General features: G+C 43.7%; 1 protein-coding gene across 1 annotated transcript in view; it reads right to left on the bottom strand.

Moving 5' to 3' along the window:
• Window positions 1-23,808, bottom strand: part of LOC126425137 (C-type mannose receptor 2-like) — a 105,193-nt gene that overhangs the window by 18,707 nt on the left and 62,678 nt on the right. Inside the window, exon 4 of the mRNA XM_050088080.1 lies at window positions 693-944. Coding sequence (XP_049944037.1) covers window positions 693-944 — 252 coding nt within the window. The remainder of the gene's footprint in view (window positions 1-692; window positions 945-23,808) is intronic.

Here is a 23,808-nt window from a genome sequence, read left to right as displayed (position 1 = left end):
GTCGGCGTGATGGTATAGGGTGCCATTGGTTACACGTCTCGGTCACCTCTTGTTCGCATTGACGTCACTTTAAACAGTGGACGTTACATTTCAGATGTGTTACGACCCGTGTCTCTACCCTTCATTCGATCCCTGCGTGACCCTGCATTTCAACAGGATAACGCACGGGCCTTTCTGGATACAGAAAATGTTCCACTGCTGCCCTGGCCAGCACATTCTCCAGATATCTCACCAACTGAAAACGTCTGGTCAATGGTGGCCGAGCAACTGGCTCGTCACAATACGCCAGTCACTACTCTTGATGAACTGTGGTTTCGTGTTGAAGCTGCATGGGCAGCTGTACCTGTACACGCCATCCAAGCTCTGTTTGACTCAATGCCCAGGCGTATCAAGGCCGTTATTACGGCCAGAGGTGGTTGTTCTGGGTACTGATTTTTCAGGATCTATGCACCCAAATTGCGTGAAAATGCAATCACATGTCAGGTCTAGTATAATATATTTGTCTAATGAATACCCGTTTATCATCTTTATTTCTTCTTGGTGTAGCAATTTTAATGGCCAGTAGTGTATATGCAGTGGCGCGCACAACACTCAGTAGAATTTCAGTTATTTGAAGCAATGGGAATCTTACGAGTCTTGTGTGTAAAGACCAGAGAAGTCAAATATACAGAAAAGAATTGTAGGCATGTTACCATCCAGTCCAGTGAATACGCCTTCGCTGACTTGATCTGAGATCCCGACGTAGGCGTACCATATCCCTTTCTCTTTGGAGAAGATCTGCTTCAGCCCGTCGTATGCGTAGCGGTCTGGAGGTACCGCAAGCTGCGCCCCCTCTTCCTCGCAGACCTTCTTGGCTGCGGCCCACGGCTTGAAAGTGCGATGTAGCCTGACCAGGGCGTAGCCCGGTACATAGTGGTAGTCCCGCGGAATCTCCGGCACCTGGGCTGCAACAGACATAGGGATATGACATCACATATCAGCCTGGATGTATTTGTAAAACTACACAATAAGACGCGCAAAAATTACGCAGGGTGTATAAAAAAGAATCAACCGATTTAAAGAAATCATATCTATAATGTCATTTGAGATATATGCGTGAAGAACATACTGTTGGATAGATCAAACTCTCGAATCTTCCTGGCAGATTAAAACTGTGTGCCGGACTGAGACTCGAACTCGGGACCTTTGCCTTTCGCGGGCAAGTGCTGTACCAACTCAACTACCCAAGCACGACTCACGACCCGTCCTCACACCTTTAATTCCGCCAATACCTCGTCTCCTACCTTCAAAACTTCACAGAAGCTTTCATGCATACATTGCCCGCGCAGGCAGTCCCGACTTCGAGTCTCGGTCCGGCACACAGTTTTAATCTGACAGGAAGTTTCATATCAGCGCCCACTCCGCTGCAGAGTGAAAATCTCATTCTGGCCAGCAAACTCTCGAGTTTTACGTGGTTCGCTCTAGGTTGCTGCAGCGTATGCCCACTTCAGTTCTAGTAAAAATGGTGTCTGGTCAACAGAAAGCGTTTTGTTTTCTACGTTTTGCGCAGTGCGGGTAGGTAATAACTGTTCAGCATGACCTTCGTACTAGGTATGGTGTGGACCTCCCTAAGCACAGAGCATTAGACGATGGTATGAACGATTCCGAGAAACAGGTTGTTTGTGTAAAGGTAAATCGCCGGGCAGCCCCCGAGTGTCTGACACAGACGTCGTATGCATCCGCCATAGTTTCACAAGGAGCCTGCAGAAATCTGTTCGCCGTGCACAGCTCAACATAGCCCCGCTGTCCGTCTGGTGTGTGTTGCGTCGACGTTTACGCATGAAACCGTACAAAATTCAGCTACTGAAAGCTCTTCGGGTGGCCGAGCGGTTCTAGGCGCTACAGGCTGGAACCGCACGACCGCTACGGTCGCAGGTTCGAATCCTGCCTCGGGCATGGATGTGTGTGATGTCCTTAGGTTAGTTAGGTTTAAGTAGTTCTTAGTTCTAGGGGACTGATGACCTCAGAAGTTAAGTCTCAAAGTGCTCAGAGCCATTTGAACCATTTGAATTCTGTAATTTCCTTCTTGGCAAGATGTAGGATGACAGTTTTCTTCCACGCTTAGAGTTTAGTAACGAGGCAACATTCCATTTAAATGGAAAGGCGTACCGTCATAATGCGAGAATATGGCGTACGGCACAACCACATGAAGTTGTACAAAATGAGAGGGATTCTCGAAAATTTAATGTATTATCTGCAGCTTCACGGGAAAAGGTGTTCGGTCCATTTTTATTTGTCGAGAACACTGTTACAGGAAGCTCATATCTCGATATGCTTGAGAACTTCCATTTCCCACAGTTGGAGACTGATTCGAACGACTTCGTTTACCAACAAGATGGGGCACCACCACATTGGAATCTGGAAGCGCGGGAATTTTTAAATCAAAGGATTACTGAACGATGGATCGGTCGCACTGGACCAAATGAATCAGCCTTACATTTCTGGCCTCCGAGGTCACTGGACCTGACTGTATGTAATTATTTCTTGTGTGTGGATTTATAAAAGACTCCGTTTATGTGCCTCCGTTACCAACAACAATGAATGAACTGAGACATCGCATAGCTCAAGAGATGCTCGCTGCAGTGTGGGGACAATCTGAATACCGCATTGACACATGCCGTGCATTTCAAGGGGGGCATATTGAACACCTATGGAAAGGTATGAAAAAAACTTTGAGTTTCAAAAAACAAAATTAGTTGTATATATTTATTAGTTTCAGAAATACAGACGTGCCAAATAGGATGCTTCTTTTTGGGATTACGGAAGTGTCCGATTCCACCCGTCTGCTTTGACCCATCACGTCTCCAATATGGCGGAAATGGCTATTCTAAGCGTCTCCAATATAGCGACTATGATGTCACTACATACACACGGCAACAAACACGAAAATACGTATAAATAAGACAATAACATCTCCCTCCAAAAATACAATCAAACTAACGAGACAACCGCGGTAAATTGGGGTTTTTGGGGAAGGCGCAAGCTAAATATAACAGAAAAAACACGCTCCCAAAACACACAAAACGACGAACAAAAAAAAAAAAATAATAATTACAAAATCTACAGGAATCGGACACTTCTCTTGACTATAGGTAAACACCAACGCTTACAGCAAAAACTACGGAAATTCGTATCAGACAATTCCTTGAGCACAGCTGACGATACCGAAACGCCAATACCTGCATATAAAACTGTAAGAAAAATGTAATCGGTCAGTTTACTTGACCTATATAGCTGAACCATAAGTACTGATACGAAAAAAGCAACACCTACAACTACGAAAAACAGAACCAACGCCTCAAAAATTCAAAAGTTAAACATCCTTACGTAAATTAACACATATTAGATGCACAATAAATACATGAAACATTACAACTCGAGAAAAATATACCCAAAAAAACAATTACTTACCACCAACAAATTTCGGCGCTGCAAAGTAGGTCGGCCATCACACACACACACATACACACACACACACACACACACACACACACACACACACACACACACATACACACTCATAGAGGGCGCCATCAAACCCAACAAGACGACATCTACAAACACAACCAATTCAAACTGCGCGCCGTAATGACGTCACACACCACAACACCCTTACGTCATAGGTCAAAACAGACAGGTGGAATCGGACGCTTCTGTTGACACTTCTTTTTGATACACCCTGTAGTTCCACTGCAGAGAGGTACATCTGGCTACTGAGAACCTGCATTTAAGGCTGTGAAATATCTGCGACACTGTCACTTTTCTGGGATTGGAGTTCTTCAACAGACTGCACACTTCAGCAATTCCATCATTTATCATAAATCTGAGCTGCCTCTCATTTGCTCCAGGGGGTTTAACGAACTGGTACAAGCTCTGCTATTTGCAACCAGCGGCCTTGCCTCATTGAATACACCGGTTCGCCTCAGGTCACCGAAGTTAAGCGACACCGTGCGTGGCCGGTACTTGGATGGGTGACCGTGTCGGAACCTCATGTGCTACTGTCTACTTTCCCTTTACCCTTCCGGCAATGGACAGGAGGTGTGTCGGCGTGACGTTCCTGATCACCGAGCTTCACGCCAATGTCCTGGATTAAATTTCAAACCTCTCTGCAGCGCCTGATGGAGTAATGCCATGTGAGCCCGTTGATGATGATCTGTCTGTCGGATGGGGACCTTAAGTTCGGCCGCCCCTTTGCGCTATCCGAGAGGAGTAGCCTATGTGCACATGGGTTCAGCCCTTCCTTCCTTCATCTGCGTGCAACTCTAACGTGACACCGCACTATACACGCACTCATTGCAGTCATCCACATGTCTGAGATACACGTAAGCAAATGGAGGGTATCTGTCGGTGATTTGATCTGCATGTTTATCATAGTTGAATAAATATTAAATAAATAACTTGGTCATATTTATCTGTTGCACAACGGATATCAGTAGGACGTAAAATGGGCGTTTGAGTGGGAATATGTAAGCATGCGCTATGGTAAAAATACCACGTTTATCAAGGACAGCTGAACAAAATTATAAGCTTAACAACTAATAAAAGAGTGATGGTTGCTGTTCTTCATAACCCTCTCGGCTGAGTTACCAAATCACATTTACAACTGCGTCTTGGAGACCTCAGCACGATTTATCATTCATTATTAATTATGTGAGGTGTGACAGTACGTCACATAAATATTGACATTTTTAGCGGTTGTAAACCGTATTTAAAGTATTTAATGAATATTATTAGTATAAAAGATACAGTTAATGTTCTTGAAACAACTGATATGCAGCGATACTTTAAGAGTAGCATCTTTATTTAATGTCTATGAAAATAAAGGATCTAAAGAGACGCGATTGTACGGCCGAGGAGGAAGGACGTATTTTATGGTACACACACTGTTTTGTTTCGCTATACGGAAGGCAGCCATTGAGCGGCTACACATATTTTATGTAAGTTATTCTGTATTATTCAATAATAAACTTATTGTTGTTACCAAAAAATGAATTTCCTTGTAATAGTTGTCACCGCAAATGCCCGCAGTGGCTAATTATTTTTAATAAGCATTTTTTCAGTAATTTGCGCTGCGAGAAGCTCATCTTCCGATGCAGCCTCTGGTCGGCCATTACGCGCCGAAGTATTAATTTATTTTTCAGTGATAACAGTAACTGTAAATGCGAGAGATTTCGTTGAAAGAACCTTTTTAAATTGCAACAGATAATTAATTTACGTTAAAGTTCACTTTTAAATTATACAGATTCCATGAGTTCAGTAAGTTTTATCTTGGCCGCTCCACGGCAACAATCGAAATTCTCTCGTGCCTTCCTTTGCAATCAATAAATAGAAATTAACAAAATTACATTCAATTCAGTTAACGGCAACTATATTTTAGTCATCACGTCCAAAATCTAAAGGTAGTACGTGAATAACAGCGGCCCTTCAAGAACCCGTTTCATATTTACTTATGCACGTAAGTAAAAGTGATAAGAAAGATAATATCCCTGAGAGAAAGAATCATGCTCTAACAAAAGAAAAATTTATGCTGATAAATTAAAAATAAAAATATATAAAATGTATAGGTAATTTTTTTTGTATATAACGTAACAAATGGCTCCGACGTCACAAAGGGTCAAAGGAATCTTTCAATGGCGACATTAAAGCACATATACATATATAATAGACATTCAGGACAAATATAAGAATAAAGAAATACTTCACCAGTACGCACGTGGTTGACCAATGGTCGTTCCCTTGGCCTGAGTGCACGAAGCAAGTCACCAAGAATTCATCGATAAGAATAAACTGTCGGACATGTCCGCAAGAACAGACACCATATCCATATAAGTATATATGGCCATAACCTACTTCTACTGTGCGGATGCACACATATTCCCCGAACTCTTACGGGACATGGTAAGAATGTCTTCCACGAGTAATGAGTGTGTTGGCGTGGGACACTACGAATGTAGTGTGTGGACATACAAGGAGAGAATGTGGGTCTCGTGGGAGGCGTGCGCGAGATAGTCCCTGCAGTCGCACTGTCCTCGGTGCCCTCGATGGCTCATATGGATAGAACGTCTGCCATGTAAGCAGGAGATCCCGGGTTCGAGTTCCGGGCGGGGCATACATTTTCACCTCTCCCCGTTGATATACACTCCTGGAAATTGAAATAAGAACACCGTGAATTCATTGTCCCAGGAAGGGGAAACTTTATTGACACATTCCTGGGGTCAGATACATCACATGATCACACTGACAGAACCACAGGCACATAGACACAGGCAACAGAGCATGCACAATGTCGGCACTAGTACAGTGTATATCCACCTTTCGCAGCAATGCAGGCTGCTATTCTCCCATGGATACGATCGTAGAGATGCTGGATGTAGTCCTGTGGAACGGCTTGCCATGCCATTTCCACCTGGCGCCTCAGTTGGACCAGCGTTCGTGCTGGACGTGCAGACCGCGTGAGACGACGCTTCATCCAGTCCCAAACATGCTCAATGGGGGACAGATCCGGAGATCTTGCTGGCCAGGGTAGTTGACTTACACCTTCTAGAGCACGTTGGGTGGCACGGGATACATGCGGACGTGCATTGTCCTGTTGGAACAGCAAGTTCCCTTGCCGGTCTAGGAATGGTAGAACGATGGGTTCGATGACGGTTTGGATGTACCGTGCACTATTCAGTGTCCCCTCGACGATCACCAGTGGTGTACGGCCAGTGTAGGAGATCGCTCCCCACACCATGATGCCGGGTGTTGGCCCTGTGTGCCTCGGTCGTATGCAGTCCTGATTGTGGCGCTCACCTGCACGGCGCCAAACACGCATACGACCATCATTGGCACCAAGGCAGAAGCGACTCTCATCGCTGAAGACGACACGTCTCCATTCGTCCCTCCATTCACGCCTGTCGCGACACCACTGGAGGCGGGCTGCACGATGTTGGGGCGTGAGCGGAAGATGGCCTAACGGTGTGCGGGACCGTAGCCCAGCTTCATGGAGACGGTTGCGAATGGTCCTCGCCGATACCCCAGGAGCAACAGTGTCCCTAATTTGCTGGGAAGTGGCGGTGCGGTCCCCTACGGCACTGCGTAGGATCCTACGGTCTTGGCGTGCATCCGTGCGTCGCTGCGGTCCGGTCCCAGGTCGACGGGCACGTGCACCTTCCGCCGACCACTGGCGAGAACATCGATGTACTGTGGAGACCTCACGCCCCACGTGTTGAGCAATTCGGCGGTACGTCCACCCGGCCTCCCGCATGCCCACTATACGCCCTCGCTCAAAGTCCGTCAACTGCACATACGGTTCACGTCCACGCTGTCGCGGCATGCTACCAGTGTTAAAGACTGCGATGGAGCTCCGTATGCCACGGCAAACTGGCTGACACTGACGGCGGCGGTGCACAAATGCTGCGCAGCTAGCGCCATTCGACGGCCAACACCGCGGTTTCGTGGTGTGTCCGCTGTGCCGTGCGTGTGATCATTGCTTGTACAGCCCTCTCGCAGTGTCCGGAGCAAGTATGGTGGGTCTGACACACCGGTGTCAATGTGTTCTTTTTTCCATTTCCAGGAGTGTATATCAACGCCCGCCAGCAGCTGCAGGTATTAATATAATTCTAATAAACTGTTAATAGCTGCACCATATAGAAATTCTGAAACAAAGTTGGAAGTTTTACCCCGAGAATTAGTGACTGCGGCATGTGACGACTCTCACAACCAACCACGAACACGTGGTCGTCACTAACAAAAAGTCTGCATGAAAAGAGTGGTAATATTCAGAATAGCTGACCAAATAGGACAGGATACATTACCGTGGCTCACGATCTACGAACTTAAGCCTCTCAGATCCGTACTTAACACGTGCTGAGATGACGAAGACAAGTGGAAATTAGACTACGAACTGAAATCGGAATTAGCGAAGTTTCAGAAACCTGTGCCGTGCGGGGTAGCGTGGTCCAGGGCGCCTGTGTGTTGTCCTTAGCGTAAGTTAGTTTGTTAGATTAAGTTGTGGGTAGGCTTAGGGACCGATGACCCCAGCAATTTGGTCCCATAAGGCCTTGCCACAAATTTCCAATTTTCAGAAATCTGTTCAATTATACCATACTCGTGAGGTCAACAACGAACTAAATCAGACTGAACTGAAACGATACATAACGAGTCCACATGTTTGAACAGAGGGAGAGCAGAACAATGCCTTGCATGAATGGTTAAGTGCATTTGTTTATAAAGTTCCGAAATTAACAAGAAAATTTCCGTATCCCTCTCAACGAGCAAAGAGCGGTGAGAGCAAGATGTTAATTTTGATGGGAGCTGAAATCTACAAAAATAAGGTAATGAGTTAACTATGAATAGAGACACTCACACTTACTCGGTGTTACCCGTCTCGCGTTTCCCGGAACACTGCCTAGCGCAGCCTTTTGGAACCCACGCGTTCCGTTCTTCCGGAAGTGCCCAGAGAGCTCCCTGTTGTGTGGTGTCAACCCATGCAGGTAGAATAAGGGGAGATGGCGCTACAGACTTGCGCTGTACGTTGTTTTGAAGGCAGTGTGCGGGGCCTGCCGCCATCTTGGATCCCCCAAAACATTAGCAGACGAGTGTTTACAATTGCTTCTTGTTCGTTATTTATGTCGTGTGCACGTGATATTTGTTTTATATAGTAAATGTTACTCGGTTTTAGTGAACAACACAGCATAAGGAACGCAACTTCAAACGTTTTTCTGGTCTTAAATGCGTATTCGATACAGTAATACGTAAAAATATTACGCTTCTTGCCTCAGTACTGTAATTCCTTTTTGTTTATACAATTAGAATAACCGAGAAGAGACGTATGTGCTATGAAAAGCGTGCTTTTGTAATCCATTTCTATTCACTTTCATTGTGTTTGTGTCGATAATTGATAAAGCCAGAACTCCAAAAACAATGATTGATAGTTTAGAGGCACCGATTTGTATTCGTTGCATTTTCAAGTCAAATGCAAATTTTAAATGTTCACGTTTGCAAGAAACTTACCTTATTTCCTTTGGTGTCCCATAGATGTATGCAGGGATGATATAAACAAGCCAGCTGTCATGTCAACAAAGTGAAAAATACGTTAAATTACGAAGGAACAGAACTGAATTTATGATTGTCAGGCCCATTGCAATTTCCACATCTGCTTTCTTTTTAAATTGTACCTACCAAATGACATTCAGCGTGGCAAAGAACAGAAATTTACAGGGTAATACGACAACACAGTGATTAATGTAATGATCTAAGCCTGGACTTCGATAGGGAACTTTGCTTTAACAAATATGTAACCATTTAAGTACTTATAATTTAACCACTGTAACAGGTGTTCCACACATTTTACTGAAGATTTAATTAACTACATGTAGTTACATTAGTTTTATATTAAATTATTGCATTTTAAAACATTGGTCCCCATTTCCAGGATATTTCTTGCCAGGACTTTTCAGTTACTTCAGAATAACCACACAGTGAAAACCAAGTGTAATGCTCACTTCCAGACAGCTCTTCGCCTTGGATTGATAGACATCTAAAGTTAAATCACAGAAATAAAACCATACTGTAAAACTTTACAGTGCATCAGAATTTCAAGTATATATAAGAAAACAGCGCTTAAATAAGTCCACTTACGAATGAAATGTGATTTGTTTAAACTTTAGACTACAATCAGAACGATTAGTACACCCGTGAGCGACGCAAGCCCGGCATTTTTTATCAAAACACTTCACGACTACACGGAATCAAACCACCAGAAGCGAATGTTTTGGGGTAGCTAACATGGCGGACCTTCTCTTGGGTCGGCTTCAAGTTTGTGACGTCATGACAACTCCTCTTATTTTTACCTCCATGTGTCAACCTGTACAAGAGCTTCGTCCAAGGTGAACAGAAACCTCTTTGCTACCTGGTACGTGCTTTATTGGGTTGGCTATCCTGCCACAGTAGCAGACTACTTTCACTCCCACAGATCTAGATACTGAAATTTACCTTGTACAATGTAATTCATGCTTTTCATTCATCAGGTGAGAGGAGGAAAGGATATATATACTGACATAAGGCACACAGATGTATTCAATATGCGTGTGGGGCTCCGATAATTACCAAAAATCTTAGTGACATAAGGGTAATATACCTTGTGGCCACTGTAGACACACTCACCTGCTCAGTCTTTTTTTATGCGGTTTACGGTGTCAGAGGTGAGTACATTAAGTTGAATGTGAAACAAAATAAATAAGACGCTCATGCAGATGCCCTTCACAAACAAATGTCACACTTCACGAAGGAAAGCTGACAGCCTATGTGAAGGATATGGACGATCATTCTGATCAGACAGCTGAACCTGCCCTTTGGGGTCTCCCAGCCAGTCATGCTATACGACTTTACTGTTTTCCCAATTTTTTCGATACTGACTGGAATTATATTTGAGAATTTCGTCTTAAATTTATAAATATAATGTTGTTATCTAAGTTCCTATTTATTTGCTTTAAAAGAGGAACACAGAGACAAGTTAATTAGATCGATTTCATACGGTTTTGTGCCTGCATGCCAAGTGAATTTCTTACTAGAGTAGTACCAGTAAACCCCCAATCCCGAACCTGATTCATTAGAGAATCGACCTTTCGTGTGTAAAACAGCTTCAAACCTCTATTACCGCACGCAAGGGTTAATGTGTTAAACATTTGTTGTTAAGAAAATAAGCGAGGTTAATTTAGAAAAGGTTTCAAACTACGTGTAAAATTTGTTGGAAGTCGGCATTTTCCCTCAGCAGCGAGCACTAGATGCGTAATTTGCGATTCGTTGTAAGCAATAGCTACTTTTTCACGCATCTCAATTTTTACGGCGTCATATCTCTTGAAATACGTATCGTAAAATGACATAATTTTGCAGCCGTGGCCAGTAATACACGTGGACATTGTCTGCAAAATGTATTACCAATAGACTTAGTATCTTAGAAGTAATAAATAAAACGTTATGCTTGGTGCTTACATTTTACAGCATGACAAGCGAAAATATAGTATGCGATAAGCTTTCTTCCTTTCATCATTTTGGGTGTTGCCGACGACAAAAGAAGATTTGAAATTATATGTAAAGTTTGTTGGAAATCGCTAAGTGCTTTCATTCTCAAATACTGGATGAATATAGTACGGGAACTTTGCACACTATGGGCTACACTGCCTCGTCACATATACAGTTTCTAACTGTGCAAATGGTTCAAATGGCTCTGTGCACTGTGGGACTTAACATCTGAGGTCATCAGTCCCCTAGAACCTAGAGCTACTTAAATCGAACTAAGCTAAGGACACCACATACATCCATGCCCGAGGCAGGATTCGAACCTGCGACCGTAGCGGTCACTCGGTTCCAGATGAAGCGCCTAGAACTGCTTGGCCATGCCAGCCGGCCTTCTAACTGTAGTAGTTGTCTTGCTGTGTTAAATATTTAACATAAGATTGTACCTCTTAATGAGTAGATTATGAAAGTATTTTACATTTTTAAATTCTATCCGAAATTGTGAGAAATATTGAAACTCAAATTTTTGTTTCTCCTGGAAGCTTTTTGATTGGCAGCCTGCAACTGGGACCTTGAACCATGAACTATACTTAAAAAACAGAATGGAGAATGTAGTGCTGAATAATTCAGACAATGTCGGAAAGGTAGAAAATTTTAGTGAGTGGAGGAAAAAAAAATTACAAAGGGAGTCCCACAGGGTTCAATCATGGGTCCACCCTTATTCATTATATATGTGGATGAACTTACACTTATCATTCACTAGGCAAAATTGGACTTTTTGCTGACATTACTGGTGTTATACTATATCCCATTAGAGAGGAAGCAATGGAAGAGATTGTTAATTATATTTTATGAAGAATTACTAGGTGGTTCTCTGAAAATGGACTCTTCCTAAGTTTCGAAAAAACACTCTACATTCAGTTCTGTACAACAATTAGTTGTACCAACAACTGATGTAGCACATGATCAGGAGTCAGTAAACAGGGTAGAATGCTTCAAATTTTTGGATGTACATATTGATGAAAACTTGAACTGGGAGAAGAATATTACTGAGCTTCTCAGACAATTAAGTTCAGCTACCTTTGCTCTTCGTATATTTGCTAATTCTGGAAAGAAAGTATCAACTTCCTGACACATTTTGCATGTGTCTTATGGAATCATTGTTGGGGCAACTCATCGGTAATCATGTATACAAATGTTGTAAACTGACTGGTTCAACATCATTTCGATAAAAGAATCCTGCATATGATATATGGACCTTGTAACTAACTAACTAAATGATTTCGCTGTTTACTGATCTAGCTTCCATTAACAAAGGGTCAGATACCGATAATCATATTATTAAAAAATTTATGAACTGCGCAGTTTGACACTACTGCACGGAATTATACATAACCAGCAAATCGTCTGCTGGAACTGGGTCAGGGGAGGTACAGGAAATGTTTCTGCATGATCTGTGTCATCTAAGGACTGAACCTACTGTCGTATTAGAAGAAAAGAAGATCATTATTTCACTACCCTGAGGACATCATGGTCATTAGAGCTGACACCGAGATATATCGAACGCGAATGTTGATGAAATCAAGTTGTGGTTTTGTTGTTAAGAACACATGTTAATTCGTCTGAAGTGGTTTCATAGAAGCATCAGAAGAGGTAATGAGTATGACAGAGCATGAAGCTCACTCCTTCAGAAGACCTGTCCGGTGTTTTGACTGCTGTGCCATCTCTCTCAGTGGGTCCTGCCTCAGCCACTAATGAAGGTCAGGCGATTCGCTAATTGTCCGATGATGTTTACAAATGGCTGCGCGTTTTCACCTTGACCTTTTACAATACGACTCAAGTGATGGTACATTACTCGTATTTGTAACAGAAAAACCATTTTCATTGCCACTTTGTCACGAATCATTGATTTACACTCAAAAACAATATACTATAGTGGGATATGATGCAAGCAGCAGCACTGATTTACTACACACAGTGTATACAAAAAACAACACTGACAACACGTAATTTATTGTAAACAATGGCAAATGGTCATCTCTTAACAAGGAAAGTTTGCATAAATTCAGTGGAACATGGCATCGTAGTATGAGAACGATAGCATCAAAGCTTTTTCAGATTGTCAATTGAAGACACGAAGTCTGTATATGAGTCCATGATCATTTGATTTTCAGCACTTTTATTTTCACAAGTCCGTCTTGATCACATTAATTTCTTCACACTTTATCACCGGTTTAAGGCTTGCAGCCATTTTCAGATCTGTTGTAAATATAAATATTGTACAAGTCTTAGTGATACATGAAATATAAAATATAATATTTATAGCCATGTATGGCAGTCATACACACCGTTAAAATATTCTGACATAAATCATCGTCAATTCCACATCTAAGTGCATGGTACGTGCTGATAACATACAGATCGCGTCAGATATTTAAACAAAAACCTAGTGCCAACAGAGGGCACTTTAGCTAGAGTACATAGTTGCCAATATAAAGATTAAAACTGCGGTATGAATTGTCTTTAGTTAAAAATTAAATTTCCCTTTGGCTAACGAGCGTCTATGATTAAAAACATATACTGATATACTACATATAAAATCAGACTCATACTTGAAATCCATTAAAAATTCAAATAATATACAATACAGTCCTTAGTCTGGTTAGGTAGCATACAACTTCTATGAATGCCAGTATAAAAAATTTAAAATAAAAATCACAAAACCTAAGAGATCATTTATATTGAACGAAATCATGATACAATTAATAAATTAGTGACCCTTAATTAAAAATAGAAAATTGATAATCGGTATTCTATTAGAGTGCGGTATCAATGGCGAATATGTCGTGGCTTCTCTGCATGACTTCCTTGATTCCCTATGATTGAGCTCATGGATGACGGCCCAGTCGCGGTTTCAGATTGTGTTTGGAATCCTAGTTAGGTACCCAATCCGTTAACCATCAATGTAAAGATTCACAGACAGCATTCCTGCACATGTGTTGCATCTTCCCATAGTCCTTTTGTCTCTTCATGAATGCACAGTTCAATTATATTCCATTCGATGAATTGCTAGCAACCATTAAAAACTTGGTTTCAGATAAAGCACGGTTTAAACAGCGTTCGAAAGACTTTTTGATAGGCAACTCCTTCTGCTCTAAACATGAATAACTTAACAGAGTCTGTTACGCCAGCTTAAGTAAAAATGATTTCAGTTTTGGCAGCACTTTGCCACGACAGTCAAGATTAGGTATTTTGTGTATGATAAATTTATTAATAGTGTATAAAAATGTTTCACTCTCACAGCGCATAAATATTAGCTGTTCAGATTTACTGTATTGTATTCACGTAATTTGACACTCTCCTGACAAATGATCTGGGTAGTAAGTATTATATTCAAATGTTTTATATTTTTATGTTATACGAGGGCTGTCCAGAAAGTAAGTTCAGATCGGTCGCTAACTGGAAAACACAGTGAAAATCAAAAACATTTTATTTGCAAGAGTTAGCTACACTTTCCAGATACTTCTCTACATAGTCGCCGCTCCGATTTAGACATTTGACGGAGCGTAATACCAAATTTCCATCGTCATAGGAGGCAGCCACCTGTGCTTTCCGATAATTCTCTACGCTGGTCTATAGCACGTAGCCTGGGCCCACCTGTTGTCTTCGTATCCAGCGCTTCATGTGAACAGAGATGATACTCAGGACGAGCCAATTAGGGCTGTGTTGTGGGTGATCGAACACTTCCCATCGAAATGGCTGCAGGAGCGTCTTCACTGCCCCTGCAGACTGCGGCTGAGAATCGCCATGAATAAGGAAGTGCGCGGCAGTTGTGTTAGGTGGGTTGCATTCATTAAGGCGAAGCCTCTCAGCAGGCCCTCCTACTTGGCGGGAGACATCGTTGTTCTAGGCGCCTTTACTCCTTTACTCACACACGGTACGCTCTCAACTGAAAAGAGCATCTTGATGCGACCGACGGTCATACTAGAGACACTACCCAACACATCTGTGCAAAGCTTCATCGGGTTTTCACTGTGGTGACCATTTCGCGACCGATCGGAACTTACTTTCTGGACAACCCTCGTATTTTCTGACATGTTGCACACCCACGAGAATCATCTCATTTTTTGGGTCTACTGAATGTAACCTAACCTAATCTGAGCGGTGATTTCTGCGGGAATTTGCTGCAGACCTAAGCTTCACATTGAGTGTCCTCTTCACCGATGAGGTTGCGTTCTCACTCGATGGTGTGATGAATGTTCACAACCTGCGTACGTGGGCTGCTACACGTTCTGTGTCTCACAACGCAAATTTACCATTAATGTGTGGGCTGGCATCGTCGGCGGGGTTTAGTTGGGCCGTACATTCTCCCGGCCTAACTTGATGGTTTCACACATCTCATATTCCTGCGAGAGTTCTGCCGGACATGCCGAATGGTGTTCCCAAACCTGTTCGTCACCACATTCGATTTCAGCATGACGGAGCCCCCTCGCATTTCAGCAGACAGGCTAGGGCATATCTGCAGGCAGCCTCTCCCTGGAAATGGACTGGTCGTGTAGGGCCAGTCGCATGGCCACCACGATCATCTGATCAGTCCCCAATGGACTTTCTCCTGTCGGCCCTGTGTATGAAACACAAGCTACATCGCCAGAGGACCTAGTAGTCAGCATTGCTGCGGCAGTATGATATCTTCGAGGCACACCAGGTATCTTTGAGAGGATGCCCTGTTGAGTGCAGCATCGATGTCTCGATGGACTTGGAAAAAACTTTGAGCATCTCCTGTAATGGGCGTCCATTTTTAGCATGAGACTAAATAACTGTAACGTCATATAGCACCCTGGATGGCTTTTGCGACTATTTAGAAAACTTTTCTTTTGGTAATGTGTGAGAGACCGTGTCTAATGGTAATCGTCGTGCATTCTAAACTTATAGTCGCCTGTTCACGTCCACCTGCATACTGTGCACTCGATGGCTAAGATGGATAGAATGTCTGCTATGTAAGCAGGAGATCCCGGGTTCGGGTCCCCGTCGGGGAACACATTTGTTGTCATTACGACTATGGTTACGAAAGTTAAAAAGTCGGTCAAGATGGCTAAGAGAGTATTCTTACTTGAAAGAGTAGATAAGCAGTTGTTAGCATCCCACTTAGTAAATGAATCGACTTCATTTACTTCTGGTACGATGGACGTGCGAGAATTATGGGCAAATTTTAAACACATTGTATATCACGCATTGGACAAGTATGTGCCGAAAAAGTGGGTTACAGACGGAAAAGACCCACCGTGGTTTAACAGCGCAATTCTGAGAATGCTCAGGAAGCAAAGACAGTTGCTCAAAATGGTTCAAATGGCTCTGAGCTCTATGGGACTTAACATCTATGGGCATCAGTCCTCTAGAACTTAGAACTACTTAAACCTAACTAACCTAAGGACAGCACACAACACCCAGTCATCACGAGGCAGGGAAAATCCCTGACCCCGCCGGGAATCGAACCCGGGAACCCGGGCGCGGGAAGCGAGAACGCTACCGCATGACCACGAGCTGCGGACAAAGACAGTTGCACTCGCGGTACAAGAAAGATCGGGAGAATGAGGACAGACAAACGTTAGTAGAGATTCGTGCTGCTGTAAAAAGAGCGATGCGCGAAGCATACAACCACTACCACCGTCATACCTTAGCAAAAGATCTTGCTGAAAACCCAAGGAAATTCTGGTCTTACGTAACATCGGTAAGCGGGTTGAAGGCTTCCATCCACTCACTCACTGATCAGTTTGGCCTGGCAACGGAAGACAGCAAAACGAAAGCTGAAATTTTAAATTTAGCATTTGAGAAATCTTTCACGCAGGAGGCTCGTGCAAACATACCGCCGTTTGAGTCTCCTACAAATGGTTCAAGTGGCTCTGAGCACTATGCGACTTAACTACTGAGGTCATCAGTCGCCTAGAACTTAGAACCAATTAAACCTAACTAACCTAAGGACATCACACACATCCATGCCCGAGGCAGGATTCGAACCTGCGACCGTAGCGGTCGCTCGGTTCCAGACTGTAGCGCCCAGAACCGCACGGCCACTCCGGCCGGCTGAGTCTCCTACAGATTCCCGTATGGAGGACATAGTGATAGACATCCCTGGGGTTGTGAAGCAGCTGAATGCGTGGAAAATAAATAAATCGCCAGGTCCTGATGGGATTCCAATTCGGTTTTACAAAGAGTACTCTACTGCATTGGCTCCTTATCGCGAATCTCTTGCCCAACGTAAAGTCCCGAGCGACTGGAAAAAAGCGCAGGTGACGCCTATATATGATCCTCAAAATTACAGACCAATATCCTTAACATCGGTTTGTTGCGGGATTCTTGAACATATTCTCAGTTCGAATATAATGAATTTCCTTGAGACAGAGAAGTTGGTGTCAATGCATCAGCACGGCCTTAGAAAGCATCGCTCCTGCGAAACGCAACTCGCCCTTTTTCACATGATATCTTGCGAACGGATGAAGGGTATCAGACGGATGCCATATTCCTTGACTTCCGGAAACCGTTTAACTCGGTGCCCCACTGCAGACTCCTAACTAAGGTACGAGCATATGGGATTGGTTCCCAAATATGTGAGTGGCTCGAAGACTTCTTAAGTAATAGAATCCAGTACGTTGTCCTCGATGGTGAGTGTTCATTGGAGGTGAAGGTATCATCTGGATCGCCCCAGGGAAGTGTGGTAGGTCCGCTGTTGTTTTCTATCTACATATATGATCTTTTGGATAGGGTGGATAGCAATGTGCGGCTGTTTGCTGATGATGTTGTGGTGTACGGGAAGGTATCGTCGTTGAGTGACTGTAGGAGGATACAAGATGACTTGGACAGGATTTGCGATTGGTGTAAAAAATGGCAGCTAACTCTAAATATAGATAAATGTAAATTAATGCAAATGAATAGGAAAAAGAATCCCGTAATGTTTGAATAAGCCATTAGTAGTGTAGCGCTTGACACAGTCAACATTTCAGAGCGATATGAAGTGGGACAAGCATGTAATGGCAGTTGTGGGGAAGGCGGATAGTCGTCGTCGGTTCACTGGTAGAATTTTGGGAAGATGTGGTTCATCTGTAAAGGAGACCGCTTATAAAACACTAATACGGCCTGTTCTTGAGTACTGCTCGAGAGTTTGGGATCCCTATCAGGTCGGATTGAGGGAGGACATAGAAGCAATTCAGAGGCGGGCTGCTAGATTTGTTACTGGTAGGTTTGATCATCACGCGAGTGTTACGAAAATGCTGCAGGAACTCGAGTGGGAGTCTCTGGAGGAAAGGAGGCGTTCTTTTCGTGAATCGCTACTGAGGAAATTTAGAGAACCAGCATTTGAGGCTGACTGCAGTACAATTTTACCGCCGCCAACTTATATTTCACGGAAAGACCACAAAGATAAGACAGATTAGAGGTCGTACAGAAGCATATAGGCAGTCATTTTTCCCTAGTTCTGTTTGGGAGTGGAACAGGGAGAGAAGATGTTAGTTGTGGTACGAGGTATCCTCCGCCACGCACCGTTTGGTGGATTGCGGAGTATGTATGTAGATGTAGATGTAACTATTACTTCGGCATAGTTTTTTCAGACTAGTTGCGAGACAGTTACTGGTCTGATAACCTACTGGTTGACGAAGAGTTTCTCCAGTTGGAATGGTGACTGTATGTGTAAATAACTTCACTAATTTGTTGCGAGTAACTGAAAATTTCGTGGCGTCTTTTCGTTTGTCTTTGCGTCCTATGTGATTACTGATCCTTGTTATATGCCCAATGTGCCATGACAGTTTGTAAACGGTTTTTTGAATAACCCTTTAAACGCAACAACCACAACAGAACGTGCTCCACAATAAATCTTCATACGTAGTAAAGATGGGTCTAACCCTCCAAGCCGGCCGGAGTGGCCGAGCGGTTCTAGGCGCTACAGTCTGGAACCGCGCGACCGCTACGGTCGCAGGTTCCAATCCTGCCTCGGGCATGGATGTGTGTGATGTCCTTAGGTTAGTTACGTTTAAGTAGTTCTAAGTCATAGGGGACTGATGACCTCATAAGTTAAGTCCCATAGTGCTCAGAGCCATTTGAACCATTTACTTTTAATAACCTACAGCCTCAGTTGCACCATTTACCTAGAATTTACCTAAGTTTCAGTCGGGATAAGCTAACCTTTTTCAGAATAAAAGTAACTGCAGTTCCAGTACAGCACTCGTGGCTGACGCATCGCGGTCGCGAGGTGGGGCCGAGGCAGTTTCAGATAAGTTTTTACAGTCCGAGTATAATTTATGGATTTGTCATTTTAGCTTGACCGATGTCCACTATGGACAATTGGTAGTTACATTTATTCTGAAGAAGGTTGGGTTATCACCACTGAAACCTAGGTAAATTCTAGGTAAACGGTGCAACTGAGGCTGTTGGTTATTAAAATTAAAATTCGCTGATATTCATGTCGCGTGATGTGGGTGGACAAATCATTCGCTCGAACTGTCCAGGATGTTTTTCAATCAAATCGCAATCAATTGTGGCCCTGGCTCATTGTCATCTATAAAAGTTCCATTGTTGTTTGGGAAAAGTTAGTAACGAATAGCTGCAGATGGATTCCAAGCAGGCGAACATAACCATTTCTAGTCAATGACGGATTTGTCCAATGTAAACACAACCCACGCCATTATGGAGCCACCACAAGCTGGCACAGTGTCTTGTTGACAACTTGGGTCGTCGGCTTCTTGAGGTCTGCGCCACAATCGAACCCTACCATCAGATTTTACCAGCTGAAATCGGGATCATCTGAGCAGTCCACAGTATTCCAGTAGGGTCCAACCGATATGGTCACGAGCGCAAGAGAGGCGCTGTAGGCCATGTGCTGTTAGCAGAGGCACTCGCTTCTGTCGCCTGCTGCCATAGTCCACTGACGCCAGACTTGGCAGCACTGTCTTAAGCCGTACATTGAATTATGTGGTTATGTCCTTCTCTGTTATCACTGACAACTCTACGCAAACGCCGCTGCTTTGATACAGTTCCCCACAGTCAAATTCAAATGGTTCAAATGGCTCTGAGCACTATGGGACTTAACTTCTGAGGTCATCAGTCCCCTAGAACTTAGAACTACTTAAACCTAACTAACCTAAGGACATCACACACATCCATGCCCGAGGCAGGATTCGAACCTGCGACCGTAGAGGTCGGGCGGTTCCAAACTGACGCGCCTAGAACCGCTCGGCCACTCCGGCCGGCTGCCCACAGTCCTTTAATACACAAAGTAAGAGCATATGGAGTATCAGACCAATTGTGTGATTGGATTGAAGAGTTCCTAGATAACAGAATGCAGCATGTCATTCTCAATGGAGAGAAGTCTTCCGAAGTAAGAGTGATTTCAAGTGTGCCGCAGGGGAGTGTCGTAGGACCGTTGCTATTCACAAGTTCACTGAGGCTTTTTGCGGATGATGCTGTAGTATATCGAGAGGTTGTAACATTGGAAATTGTACTGAAATGCTGGAGGATCTGCAACGAATTGATGCATGGTGCAGGGAATGGCAATTGGATCTCAATGTAGACAACTGTAATGTGCTGCGAATACATAGAAAGAAAGATCCTTTATCATTTTGCTACAATATAGGTCAGCAACTGGAAATAGTTAATTCCATATATTATCTGGGAATAGGCATTAGAAGCGATTTAAAATGGAATGAACATATAAAATTAATCGTCGGTAACGTAGATGCCAGACAGATTAATTGGAAGAATCCTAAGGAAATGCAGTCCGAAAACAATGGAAGTAGGTTACAGTACACTTGTTCGCCCATTGCTCGAATGCTGCTCACCGGTGTGGGATCCGTACCAGATAGGGTTGATAGAAGAGATAGAGAAGATCCAACGGAGAGCAGCGCGCTTCGTTATAGGATCATTTAGTAATCGCGAAAGCGTTACGGAGATGATAGATAAACTCCAGTGGAAGACTCTGCAAGAGAGACGCTCAGTAGCTAGGTACGGGCTTTCGTTGAAGTTTCGAGAACATTCCTTCACCGAGAAGTCAAGCAGTACATTGCTCCCTTCTACGTATATCTCGCGAAGAGACCATGAGGATAAAATCAGAGAGATTACAGACCACACAGGGGCATACCGACAATCTTTCTTTCCCCGAACAAGACGAGACTGGAATAGAACGGAGAACAGATAGAGGTACTCAAGGTAGCCTCCGCCACACACCGTCAGGTGGCTTTCGGAGTATGAATGTAGATGTCGATGTAGACGTTAAGTGGAGGCCGTCAGTCACTGTGTTGCCCGTGGCGAGAGGTAATTACTGAAATTTGGTATTCTCTGCACACTCTTGACACTGTGTATCTCTGGATATTGAATTTCGCAGCAGTTTCCGAAATGGAATGTCCCATGCTTCTATCTCCAACTACCATTCCGCATTCAGAGTCTGTTAATTACCTTCGAGCGGCCATAATTACGTCGGACACCTTTTCACATGACTCACCTGATTACAAATGACATCTCCGCCAATGAACTGCCCTTTTATATCTGGTGTACGCGGTACTACCGCCATCTGTATATGTCCGTATCGCTGTCCCATGACAGGTCACAAGGGGACCCTCCATACTGTAAATCACGGATTCTGATGCGCTTCAATTATGTTGTAGAGGCTCTTACCCTGAGTACCTGGCTATCCGGTTTTTTTAGCGACGGGCCCTGGTTTTTGAGAAAATCGATTTCGGAGTTCATTGCGCGCTTTGTATACTCGTCCGAGTAACATTACATATATTCGGAGCACGTCAGCGTAGGGCAGCGGTAAAGGTTCACTGCTACTGCGCTGGAGGTACCGTGATCGAATCCTGCTCGTGTACTTTCTTTTTCTCAAAATCGACCGAATTTTTCAATTTTATTACAAAGAATATCACAAAGAGTGTAAGGTGCGCGAAATTATGAAGATATATTGAGTTATTATTCTTTTCAAATATTCATTCCGACTGTAGCTCCTAGAACCGCTCGGCGACTCCAGCCGGCACAAAATACAGGGTGTTTCAAAAATGACCGGTATATTTGAAACGACAATAAAAACTAAACGAGCAGCGATAGAAATACACCGTTTCTTGCAATATGCTTGGGACAACAGTACATTTTCAGGCAGACAAACTTTCGAAATTACAGTAGTTACAATTTTCAACAACAGATGGCGCTGCGGTCTGGGAAACTCTATAGTACGATATTTTCCACATATCCATCATGCGTAGCAATAATATGGCGTAGTCTCTGAATGAAATTACCCGAAACCTTTGACAACGTGTCTGGCGGAATGGCTTCACATGCAGATGAGATGTACTGCTTCAGCTGTTCAATTGTTTCTGGATTCTGGCGAAACACCTGGTCTTTCAAGTTTCCCCACAGAAAGAAGTCACAGGGGTTCATGTCTGGCGAATAGGGAGGCCATTCCACGCCGCCTCCTGTATGTTTCGTATATCCCAAAGCAATCGCACGATCATCGAAATATTCATTCAGGAAATTAAAGACGTCGGCCGTGCGATGTGGCCGTGCACCATCTTGCATAAACCACGAGGTGTTCGCAATGTCGTCTAAGGTAGTTTGTACCGCCACAAATTCACGAAGAATGTCCAAATAGCGTGATGCAGTAATCGTTTCGGATCTGAAAAATGGGCCAATGTCCTTTGGAAGAAATGGCGGCCCAGACCAGTACTTTTTGAGGATGCAGGGACGATGGGACTGCAACATGGGGCTTTTCGGTTCCCAATATGCGCCAGTTCTGTTTATTGACGAAGCCGTCCAGGTAAAAATAAGCTTCGTCAGCAAACCAAATGCTGCCCACATGCATATCGCCGTCATCAATCCTGTGAACTATATCGTTAGCGAATGTCTCTCGTGCAGCAATGGTAGCGGCGCTGAGGGGTTGGCGCGTTAGAATTTTGTATGGATAGAGGTGTAAACTCTGGCGCATGAAACGATACGTGGACGTTGGCGTCATTTGGACCGCAGCTGCAACACGGCGAACGGAAACCCGAGGCCGCTGTTGGATCACCTGCTGCACTAGCTGCGCGTTGCCCTCTGTGGTTGCCGTACGCGGTCGCCCTACCTTTCCAGCACGTTCATCCGTCACGTTCCCAGTCCGTTGAAATTTTTCAAACAGATCCTTTATTGTATCGCTTTTCGGTCCTTTGGTTACATTAAACCTCCGTTGAAAACTTCGTCTTGTTGCAACAACACTGTGTTCTAGGCGGTGGAATTCCGACACCAGAAAAATCCTCTGTTCTAAGGAATAAACCATGTTGTCTACAGCACACTTGCACGTTGTGAACAGCACACGCTTACAGCAGAAAGACGACGTACAGAATGGCGCACCCACAGACTGCGTTGTCTTCTATATCTTTCACATCACTTGCAGCGCCATCTGTTGTTGAAAATTGTAACTACTGTAATTTCGAAAGTTTGTCTGCCTGAAAATGTACTGTTGTCCCAAGCATATTGCAACAAACGGTGTAATTCTATCGCTGCTCGTTCAGTTTTTATTGCCGTTTCAAATATACCGGTCATTTTTGAAACACCCTGTAAATGCCCAGTCTTTGGAAGCTGTAACATCCGTCAATTATCTGGCTGTGACTATTCTAAATGATCTCAAATGGAATAATCAGATTACACCAGTAACGGTCAAGGTGAACTCTAGATTGCGGTTTATTGGTAGAATCCTGAAGCGGTGCAGTCCTTGAACAAAGAAAATACCTTACATTACGAAACTTCCTCGCTGATTAAAACTGT

The sequence above is a fragment of the Schistocerca serialis genome, chromosome 10, assembly GCF_023864345.2.
Source record: "Schistocerca serialis cubense isolate TAMUIC-IGC-003099 chromosome 10, iqSchSeri2.2, whole genome shotgun sequence".
Lineage (NCBI taxonomy): Eukaryota > Metazoa > Arthropoda > Insecta > Orthoptera > Acrididae > Schistocerca > Schistocerca serialis.
Note: the sequence above shows the minus strand (reverse complement) of the source record. Positions and strands in the feature narration are given on the sequence as shown.